The sequence below is a fragment of the Labeo rohita genome, unplaced genomic scaffold (assembly GCF_022985175.1).
Source record: "Labeo rohita strain BAU-BD-2019 unplaced genomic scaffold, IGBB_LRoh.1.0 scaffold_66, whole genome shotgun sequence".
Classification (NCBI taxonomy): domain Eukaryota; kingdom Metazoa; phylum Chordata; class Actinopteri; order Cypriniformes; family Cyprinidae; genus Labeo; species Labeo rohita.
This window is the reverse complement of record NW_026129590.1, coordinates 35,572-47,117: the sequence shown is the minus strand read 5'-3', so window position 1 is coordinate 47,117 and position 11,546 is coordinate 35,572. Positions and strand designations below refer to the sequence as shown.

The 11,546-nt window shown below is 42.5% G+C and overlaps 1 protein-coding gene across 1 annotated transcript; it reads right to left on the bottom strand.

Moving 5' to 3' along the window:
- On the bottom strand, positions 1–11,503 carry psmd3 (proteasome 26S subunit, non-ATPase 3). The gene is made up of 12 exons (XM_051104244.1): positions 10,696–11,503; positions 9,034–9,224; positions 8,181–8,318; positions 7,605–7,741; positions 5,882–6,072; positions 4,405–4,508; positions 4,215–4,329; positions 2,988–3,107; positions 1,084–1,187; positions 836–991; positions 446–496; positions 1–361 (listed from the first exon to the last, which is right to left on the bottom strand). The coding sequence occupies exons 1-12, from the start codon at positions 10,829–10,831 to the stop codon at positions 284–286; spliced, it is 1,521 nt and encodes a 506-aa protein (XP_050960201.1). The 5' UTR covers positions 10,832–11,503; the 3' UTR covers positions 1–283.
- Between the last annotated feature and the right edge of the window lie 43 nt (positions 11,504–11,546).

Genomic DNA, 11,546 nt, shown 5'->3' with positions numbered 1-11,546 from the left:
TTAGAAGACACTATTATATTTATTTGAGTTTTTTTGCAGCAAACCACATTTCTATGAGTGTATAAAACTGATGCATGCATTGGTGAAAAAAAGCAAAAACAACAAAAGTGGTGACCTTCTGATGTTTATAATGTTAGATCACACAGCATGTTTATGGATTATAATAAGAGCAAAGATGAAGCACCTGTGAAGAACAGATGGCAATTTCCAAAGAATACAGACCGAAACAAACATTCAAGAAAAACATACAAGGAGAAAGAAAAAAAAAAAAAAGATGGGAGACTCATGGGAAACTATCATCATCATCTTCCGCCATCTCTTTAGCAAACTCCAGATCCTGCTGCTCTCGCTCTCTTCTCTCCTGCAAACACACAGAGACAGTCGTTCAACTTCCCGTCTTTCGGCAGACGTCTGTCCCGCGTCAGACGGTACGTGTCGGTCTTACCTCAGCAGACTCGAGATCCTTGTTGTACGCCTTTGGTGGAAATCTCATCGCCTGCACAGAAACAGCTGAATTCAGTTCACAGCGCTTAAATCGCTCCCTACGCCCTATATAGTGCACTGCATCAGATGTGTCACATTGTAGAGGTTTTTAAATTCATTCCCAACATCCATTCACTCTCACTCATTTAATCTGATATGCATTTATTTCTCATAATCCAACAGGGAAAAATAAAATATATTATATATCATTATTATATAGAGAGAGAGAGAGAGAGAGAGAGATTTTAAAATGAACTATGTTTACTACTTAAAGGAGTCCAGTCTCGAGTAACATGAACAAACTGCAGTTAATCAATGTAATTATTTGTTATTCTGATGCCACTTCTCCTACCTTGACAGACATGTTGTGGATATCCAGACAGAAGGAGATGCGCTGGTGGAAGGCGAGCTGAGGCTCTCGAGTGCTGTAAATGTCCATGGTCTCTTTAGACTGAACGTAACCTTTCTCGTGGTTTATACTGGCCTCGATCACGCCGTCACGGATCGCCTGTACAGACAGACAAAGTCACGTGCATCACCTCAGTTACTGGCCGAATATCATCAGATGAATGTGTGATTGCTCAGACAGACGAGTCTGACCTTGGCCACGATGAACTCTGCATCTTCAGGACTGTCCAACTGCAGCTTCTGCGCGATGTCAGCCAGAGAGATGCGCGAGTACGACAGGCTGATCATCCTCACCCCTGCACGGGAAACACATCACAAACATCCGCGGCGTCAAGCATCCGGCCGCATAAATGCAACATTCGTACAGCCAAACCTGCTAATGATCTCAGCTAGCCTCAAACACATTCCCATGTCAGCAGTTTGCCGTAGAAGGAAGCGTGACGAGACGCGCGTAAACGTTCATCTTCACAGCTGTGCAGACGGACTGCTGGCTGCACACTAACGTTAACCGGAACAGAGCGACGGAAGCGGCTGAACGGCGAGAGGAACGACCAGTACGGCCGTCGACATCCTACGGACACCGAATCCCCACAGGAAATCACCACAGATCTTCCGAACCGTACTGTATCTGAACCACAAAACAGGCCATGGATTGGTTTTCTCCTCTCAGCGGCTCATCGCAGAAATATTCCTTTGCTCATTCCCACACCTTAAGCACCAGTTGGCCTGCTTTAGACCACAGCATTCGCTTTGCCCAGAGGAGATGCTGCGGCCTCCCACATACACTCGCAAGATCGCTTCTGCCCTAACGGTGGAAACACAGCTATGGATATAAAGCCTGCGGTCAAATGCGTTCATATGCACTGAAAAGCAGGTGAGTGAAATTAAGCCATTCACAGCCTAAACTGATTCCCAATCACATTTATGATTCAGTTTTGATCTCCATTTAATTTGTTCTTTATTACTACTAAAATTCCTCTTGACATGAGGGATCCAGACTGACATGAGACCGATTTCTATGTATGGTGGCGCCAGCACGTGATTCCGCAGGACCAGTGATGATGGGGAGAGGGGGAAAAAAGAAAGAAAAACACAAGAGCAGAAACTAATAACAATGCTTAATTTGGCCTGATAACACTGATGTAGATTTACTAAGTAACATCTGCTAAGTTCACACCTACCTTTCATAGAGATAAACTAAAATATTCTGAAATGTTCAGTGTGACTGGATTGAGACTCAACAGACTCCCTTCATCAGATTCGTGATTTTACGAGGGCAAACCAAGACAGTGACGGTATTACAACAGACTGATCAGCAAGACAAATACTATTTAATATTTATGTTTCGAATAAGTTCGAATAAGTCGTTATCCTACAGTACAAATTTGAAGACGACTATATGCACTCGCTCAATAATAAAACTGTTTGTGAAAAAATGGTCTTCCATTGTGCTGTTTCAAAGAACATTTTGCAATCTTCATCAGCATCAATGAAATCATCATCTGTTCCACCTCAAATGGCACAATCCAGAATTACTGCTGCTTCTGTTCCTTGAAAGAGTCTTAAATCACTGATTATTGGGCCATTTCTCAGACATGCTAAATATGAGACTCAGGGCTGCACAAAGATTAAAACGACTGATTATCAAATTTAACATAAGACTAACCATCATTTATCCAAAAGGTAGAAAGATGCAACTTATTCTGTGTTTTTGAAACGCTGCAAACTCGCAGCTGTAAGTCTTCTTTTAATTTAGCTAGGAGGACAAACTTGAGCTTCTATCGGTCATACGTTTTTACGAGACAAAAATACCAAACTTGAGCTGTAGAATGCAGCAAAACGGAAAACTTCTTCGCATGAGCTTGTGTTTCCGGGCTTTCACATGCACATGAATGGAAGTCAGTGAGGGGGGACGTAATGTGCCGCATCTTTACTCTCACTCGCACAAACGCATCACTTCTACACATTAGAATTCTACAGATGAACAAGTGAGCGTCTGAGCCGAGTCTGCACTACTGCAGAAAGATTCAATTAACTTCTTGTTAGTAAAATGCCATTAGAAAGGTATAGAAGATACTCTGAGCTGCACGACTCACCGGTTTTGATGACGTTGTGTCGCAGACGGATGATCAGCGTGTAGGTGCCGTCTGTCTGAAACTTCTCACCAAACTGATCCAATGCCTGGTTAAATTTGGCAAGATTTCCAGTTCTCACCGCTAGACAGGGCAGAAACAGCACACTGTTATTATGAAACACTGTTCTTAGGAAGGAGTTAAGAGCGTAACGTTATACTGCTCTCGTGATCTGCAATGATACACTATACTGAATTCAGTAGAAACAACATTAACGGGAAGTTCAAAATGTTCTAATGTAATTACCATTAAAACAAACGTAAAATAGGCAGCGATACTGTCGTTTTCTACTGGATCGGGTATCAGTCAGACGAGACCGATTCAAGTCTGGAATAGTGCGTATTCTATTCTGCGTTATTGTTGAGCTTCACAAAAGACACAAAAACATTATAAAGCACAATCAAGTTTTCGTTCTCTACATTGTAAGGGTACTGAAGCCGCTCCATAGTTTAATGAGAGGAACGGATGGATATTCAAGAAGTCGTTAGACTCCACTGCGGCTGTCTGTCATCCTCCATTCCGGATTCAGTCTTACACTGATTCACTTCTATTTGGTCCCCACTGAACAACTGAATTTTTTTTTTTTCCCCTCACTGTTTAGATTTTATAAAATTACTGTGCACTCGTGATTTTTCTTAAGGAATGTTTGCTGCTGAATTATCCACTAACCCAAATCATACTATTTTGTCATGCACTATAATTCCATATTTTTAAAATTTCTCTTTATAATGAAGTTGTCTGTATTTAGTAGATTGTGTTTAACAGACAAAAGAGTCATCATCAGTTCCACACACAGAAATTCTACACTAAATAAATAAAAACCGATTGTATCGGCTGACACTCAATTTTTGGTATTGGATCGGTTCTGAAAACGTGGCATCGTTGCATCCCTAATGGAAAACTTTTACCTTTCCTTTGACATGTACAAATCAGCTCCAACACAGCCCGTTCACAATGAGCGCACTGTATTCAGCTGAACTGCTTCACAGCAGAATTTGATTTTCCAATACGTTTTATCGCAATCCATTTTTCGTATCTACGATACAAATCCTCACACTACTGAATCACGACGTGCTGTTACACCTCCAGCAGGATCACTGAAACGCATTTTTGCAACACAGACGACGACACATTTTTGTGTGTGTTTGCTTGTTGACGGTGAGTGACAGGACAGCTGATCAGAAGAGTTACCCTGGGTCAGCAGGAAGTAGGGCATGAGAGACCTCTTGAGAGACGGCTGACGGAACTGCAGACGGTCTGGAATCTCACCCAGCAGCAGCTCCACCACGATCAGCAGCTTATGGACCTGACGGAAACACACACACAGTCAACACTCACAGCACGAACAAGACAACGAGGGCAGAGACAGAGCCACACTCACAGTCTGTTTGAAGCCCACGGCCGTGTGCTGAGGCGCTTTACGCAGGGCGTTCGTGAGAGTCCTCCTCGCTTCTGAATACTCCAGCTGGATGGCCTTGATCCGTCCTGAAAATGTGCATTTTACAAGTAATATTACATATTCTGTCGCACGGAAATGCACATTTGATAGCAAAGCACTGAGTATAGGTTGAGATACAGATTGTTAGTGTTAAATGTACAATTATTCAGAAAACTGTAGCATTAGCACATGTAGTCTAAACACAAATGGGCAAAAAAAAAAAAAAAAAAAAAAAAAAAAAAAAAGAATCCATAGCGTCATAACAACAGTTACTTATTATATTCCATTACTCCTGCAGTGTGTCTGTCCACACCACGTGACACAGATACGGTACAACACAAAATCAATCACAATTCACAGCCAATCAGACGAGCGTGTGGGCGGGATCACTCCGCTCAAATGAAACCGTTTGAATATTATACAAAACACATTCAGAATGAGAGCGACGTCACCGAAATAGAAGCCGTTTCAAAAACAGAATAGTGTCATGCTGACGCAGCTGATCAAGAGGCATTAACGTTGTCCTTCATTTTGACGGACCGGGTCGTAAAAGTTATGTCATGACCCATTACCCGTCATTATAATTTTCATATTTAAGTTCAAATAAAACATTTGTGTTACTTTTGATATAAAACAAAGTCTCAGATTTCAAATTCTATCCATTTCATTAGGAAATTCAAGCAATAAATACTGTTTTGGTGCTCTTTAATGTGGCGTGACAGATCATTGTAGCTTCTATGTATTCGCTCATGCATATTCAAACACACAGGAAAACACTGGTGACAGTTCCGTTTTTGTTCTGGATCCAGCGCTCTGCTGCTACATTGGAGCGCACTCGCCACCACCTGGACAGGGGTGGGAATTACAGCTACAATTTTACAATACATCACCCTCAGTGTAATCTGTCAAAATGACGGACGGCCTTCAGATATTTCCATCACCGATAAAAAAAAAATTCCGTCAATGATGGACAATTTTCAGTCAAATAATATATATATATTATTTGACTCTCCTGTTGAATTCAAGCATTTTCTCGCTGGATCTCACAGCACAATTTAATAATGGCAGCATGTGCCTCACTATAACCCACTATAATTGTTCAAGAAAGTGAGGGATAAATGGATACTTTTTTGTAATTAACATAAAACTCTGCTGATTGAGCCAAATTTGTACTGAATTCAGAGTAACAATTACTTTTGATAAAGCACAAAACTCTCTGTTCTGAATGTGTACTACATACAGACAATCACTCAAGCTTCACTACAACACAAACCACATGTCAGTTCATCTGAAGCACTGACTTATGACAAACAGTTCAGTAACATTAAGTACTACACCGACTGATTTGGCAACTCGGCCTTTCCCTCTCATCCCTTCCACTATATAACAGAGGAGAAAACAGCCGGTGCTCTTCACTCACCTGTGTAGTACAGATAGCGAGCCCACTCATTGTTATTGGCCAGCTCGGGGAACACGGATTTGGACACCAGTTTCTCAGCCTGGTCGTATAAATTGTACTGCAAATAGTTCCGCAGCAGCAGGTTGAGCAGCGTGGCCTGGCCGTCAGCATCATGGCGTAACGTGGCCGTCCTCAAGCGCGTGTGCAGGAAACTGGTGTCGTGAAAGAGGACAGGGTATATACAGAACTTCTTAAGTTGAATTTAATACCTTTTAGTACCTTTTTTAATACCTCCAAAAAAAATTGTAATACCAGCGCGACTTAGAGCTGCAACTGTAGTGGCGTAAATGAAATATCTTTCCAAATGGAATAACATACTGCATCACAATGTAACAAGGTCATTATAACTTAACATCAACACTGGACTCAAAAACTGCCCAAAGACAGAAGAGGAAGGAGACATCTTCTTCATAGATCATTAGTCAGTAAGTCTGATGTGTGAGCAATCTAAAAATGAGGTGGCTGTGCAGTAAGCACAGGTGTTATTAAAATAAATTAAGCTGATACATTTAAGTAAACCAGAGGGATTAATCAAGATGTCACAATGGGCCACCATCAGTGAGCGCAGGACCGCGCTGAAACTACAGTGGATTCAATCATTTTCCTCCACAAAAATATATAGCCTAATCTTGATGAGTAAAGGTTTTTCAATTATAACAAAATATTAATTGAGTCTTAAATGCATAATGTAGAGAGAGTATATAGGCTAATGTTGGCATTATTCTCTTATTACATTTCAGATGCTATTCACCGTCGCGTTGAGGCCAGATTATGGAGAGAAGTAGCGAAGCAAATCCCGCGGAGCCTTTATCTTAATTTCGTTATTGCCAAAACCCCATCTTAATTTAGAACTTATCTTAATTTAATATAAGAAAGAGTCTTTTTTTATTGGCGCGTTGGCTAAGTGTACGCCTATTTAGAGTGCTGAGATGTTACGATGTTACATTGGACTTATTTTATTTCTTTGGTCCAACTTCCAAGTGGCCTACAGCCTACGTTAGTCATTAATAAATTATATTAAAACATGTATAAATGACTCATTCTTGACAAAAGGCAAAAGAGCTGTGTGCTTGCGCACATTTGAATAATGTCGGGCGGTAAACGGGCTCGGGCATTTAAAAAGCTGTCAATCAAAATATGCTTGTCGGGCCTAACTTTTAAGGCCCGATTACAGCTCTAGTTGCTAGGTCTAAACACCACAGCACCTCAGCTCGCAATGTAGCGGTGGTGATGGGGCATAGCGTCTGCTACGCACCTGTTGACGATGCTGCTAGGACTACTGCTGGCAGTGGTTTGCATCGGGAGAGCAGTCGATGTTGAGGACAAAGCAGTGGAGGTTGAGTTCGTTGATGCAGCCGTAGCGCAGAACATTGATATGGGAAGCTGCTCGCTACGTCCGTGCATCCTAGCTTGGTGGCTATTTGATTCCATATGCGATTTGACGCCATTCACCCCCACTCAGGTTACATTAATCGTCTTCTTGCAAACGTGGCAATAAGCCTCGCAACTACTGGCCTAAGCCAGTCTTTAAATCTTGAGTCCTCCAGCCAGAGGTCCAAAAACTTGCATTTCTCCATGTTTTAATTTAATTACCGAACGGAAGCGAGCTCGCCTACAGCACCACCAAAATCTGCTTCGCTGAACCTGGTCATACCGTGAAACGTCACGTGGGGAAAAGGCTTACCTGCGGACCACGTCCAGCTGGTTTAGGAACTCGTAGACGCGGGAATGGTAGTAATAACACTTGGCGGCCACTAAGTCCAAAGCACGACGGTTCTGAGAGCCAATCTTCTGTAGCAGATCATCAGAGACTTTCTGGGCCTGTGCAGGACAGAGGTTTTATGGATGAAAACAGTGCATTTGTGGGCTGCAACATGATTATCTGGATAATCAATTCATCAGCAAGCATTTCTTTGATTAATCAGATAAAAAAACAAAAAAAGCACCAAATGTTATTATCTGTATATAGCTGAAGAGACTGTGACCAGACTGTGCCTTAATGTGCTGGACGACAATACAATTTAAAGCCTAAAGTATAATTCGGTTTTTACGCGGGGTCTGTACAGTGTGCGTGACACAAATTTTGCCACCAGAACATAGAGCGCATCGACCATCTGTTCAGTAATCCTTCCTATTCCTGTTTTATGTACACATGCATAGTTAAGAATAATGAAAGATAAAGGGACACCTTTGAATTTCCATTCACATATTCAACAGATGAATTACAGCTTGAGTTTTACAGTTGCAGGCCTGTGCTCACCTCAGTGTAGCGTTTGTTGTTGGTGAGGTAGACCACCATCAGCAGCTGAAGATAGGCCTCCACCTCCGGGATGAGCGGCGTCGCGGCAGCTTTTCCGGTGCGAGGCCTGAACTGCACGTCGCCTTCATTCTCCGCTGGCTGAAGCAAAAAAAAAAAAAAAAAAATGTAATGAACACAGCCGATTGTTCTTCATTTTAGGGCTGCAAAATGCAACCGTTTAGCCGCAGTCTAGAGAACCGGATAGCGGCCTGTGCTCGCTTTAATAGTAACAGCGTTGACAGAAGTTTCTGGCTTTCCGTGTTTTCACTGGTGTACGGTATGAGGCGCTTTAACAGATCTTCTGAAAGACTATTGAACATCTGGATCAAAACAGTGAAGAAGTAAACAAACGTTCATGTATGTAAGCAGATGCATATTTAAGATCAAACATTATCGAATGAAATGACGATCCAGGAAGTGCTACAGGACCGTGCAAGCTTTGTACGTGCTGATAGAAGTGATCTTTTCCATTGAATCTGATCCAGACAAGAACACCATGTTCTCAGCTTTTTGTTCGAAATGTTGCTTTCCTAATTAAACTTACCAGCATTCAACAGTTGATTAAAAGAAAAAACACTGCATCAAGCTAAAATAAAACTCTGGCTCTGTTCTTTGTTTTTACATGTTGCGTGTTCAGATATTCATACAACAAAATATTTTGGGTGCCATTAAACCTTTTGTGAAAATAATCAAAAATGCTGAAAGTGGCTAGCATCTTATTTAAAAAACAAAAACAAAAAAATGCTGGTGTGAAAAGAGCGTACAGCGCAACTATAAATGTATATGCTGAGGAACAGAAAGATGTTTTGGGTACCTCCTCCAGGAAGCTGAGCAGGAACTCTTTGCTGGCAGCGTTGGACGTGAAGAATCCAGACACGGCCTTGTGCAAGACATTGGGATTGAGGCGGCGGCTGGTGGAGGGCAACGCTCGCAGGGCGCGCAGAACGAAACGCGGCTCCTTCCCCTGCACGGCTTTCTCGATCTGCTTCACGTGCTCCTTGATATCTGCGTCGGTCAAACACATTTAATGTCATCCACAGAGCTTTCCACACGGCTCCAAGTTCATCAAATTCACAACGCTGTGCTAGGCGGTTCAACCAAAAACCTGTATCATGTTTTATTTTAAGGATTCTCGCGGTTTCACTGACTGCGCCTTCTTATGATTCAGAACGTATGAAACAGTTGCAGAACCACTGCGTTTTAATCACAATCCAAACAAACATGTTACATGCAGCACGAGCAGTTTTTGATGCAAATTAGATTGTATACGTTCGAAATTAAGCAAAAACAATGGTGTGACCACAGTTTTGTAAAATTACGCTACATAAAACATAACTGCACGTAACAGCAGACAGAAAGACAGAAGCTCTTGACTGAATCACTTCTGTAGCTTTAATCAGAGTCATATTTCATTCATACAGTGAAGATTCGCTGTTGTGACCGGCCAAGCCACTGATTTACAGCCAAAGGCTTCCAGTGATGCCACAGAGGAAATAAAACACAACAAATCATCCATCAGCAATTATCAGCACTGTTTTAACCTGACAGTTCTAAAAAAGCAAATACAAGTGCTGATTAATCTCAAAAACTGTAATTCACTTGTAAACATTCAGACTAAAGTCAAGACACACACACGAGCAATATCACACATGCATCGCTCTATATCAGCGTGGCTAACCTGAAAGAAATGCTGAAATGTATTAAAACAAAAAAAAAAAAAAAAAAAAAAAGACTCATGTCAGTTTTATCACATGCTAAGCTCATAAGAGGGTACGTGTATGTATAATACAACAGTCAATGCCATGTGAAAAATAAGTGAAAAATAAAAACCATCGCTGTGTGTTAAAACATAGCTACGATTTTTCTAAAACTACAAAATATTTTAATTAAAATCACTTCAAAGCTTGCGTCTATATTATTTATTTGAAAAATTATCAGCCGACTTTCCAAAACAGTTATCAGTATCTGCAAAATCCACTGTCAGCAGACCTCAACTAGCAGGTTAGTAACCGGTGAACAGCGTGACACAGCTGCTCGAGTCACGGACACCTGATATCAACCTCGCGACGCATTAGCATCATCTGTCTATAACGCGTCTGGAGCTCGTATGTCGTGTAAGTGAACGTCATTTTAATCGCATTCGTCAGAAAAACGCTGAGCTGCGGTCCGATGCCAGGCTTTGTTTTCGAAACGTGTAATAACGGTCCTGCAGTTTGCTACACTGGTGATTTTTTGTATCGTTATTAAATGAAAGAGCCGTTTAACACCGAATCTGGTCAGTTCATCGTGTGTCTCATCAGAAAAGACACAGTCGCGTGCGGCGGCAGATGACACAGCGCCGGTCACTGTCAACATCACGACGGTGTGGTCCGACCGGCCCGTCAGCCGCCATCACCGCATCCGCTCGTTATTTCTGCTCGTGTCGTTACTGATGTGTAAAGTGTAAAGCGACGGGTGTGAGGTGCGATGTTCAGACCGTCTAGCGTGAGCTGGTCTTGTTCTCTGGGCGCTCGCTGCTCGTCCTCGTTCATCTCCACATCCTGCGGCTCCGCGCCGCTCTTCTCTTTCTCCGCGCGGGGTTTCTCGCGTCTCTTTGCCGTCACTTCTTTCATGTTGCCGCTCAGATGCTAGAGCTCGATCTCCTAACGCCAAAATCACGCATGTAAATAAGAAGTTGATGGACCACCCGAATTCACGCCGACCAAAACGTACGCTGAAGATGACTGGCAATTCTCACGGGCTGCAATGGATTATGGGACGCTTGTGTTCTCTCTCGTGCGCAGTTCCGCGTGGAGCTGAGGGCGCGGGAAGAGAGTGCTGCCATCTAGCGCACATCATTACAACAGCGCCACACAGATCGCTTCGATGCGTAACCCATAATTCAGCGGAACTCGTTCACGTGTCCCCAATAACGACATAATGATAGACAACAGCTTGAACAGAAACAGTATATCATAGTAAATAATGTCGACTTTGTAATTGTCTTCTCTCTGCCACACTCTATCGGAGCACGTGTATGTCTTCAACCATTTATCGGATGGGGACGTTTTCATTTAAAGCTCTGGTTCCCAACCTTTCTGACGTCAGCGCGTACATGTCTGCGACCTTTTCAGTTTATTGACATAATAATCCATCCAAACTGACATGTAAAAAGATGTCAGAATCAGGCCAACACATCCAAAGCTGAATCCCAGCAACACGAGAAACAAGCGCCCTCATAAGAAGACCGCCATGGGTATCCAGTTCCTGCAGGGTCACTGTCCTGTCCTGAGTTTACCCTAATGAGACACACCTGATCAGGGTCACTGGTTGGTTCAGACGTGGCCC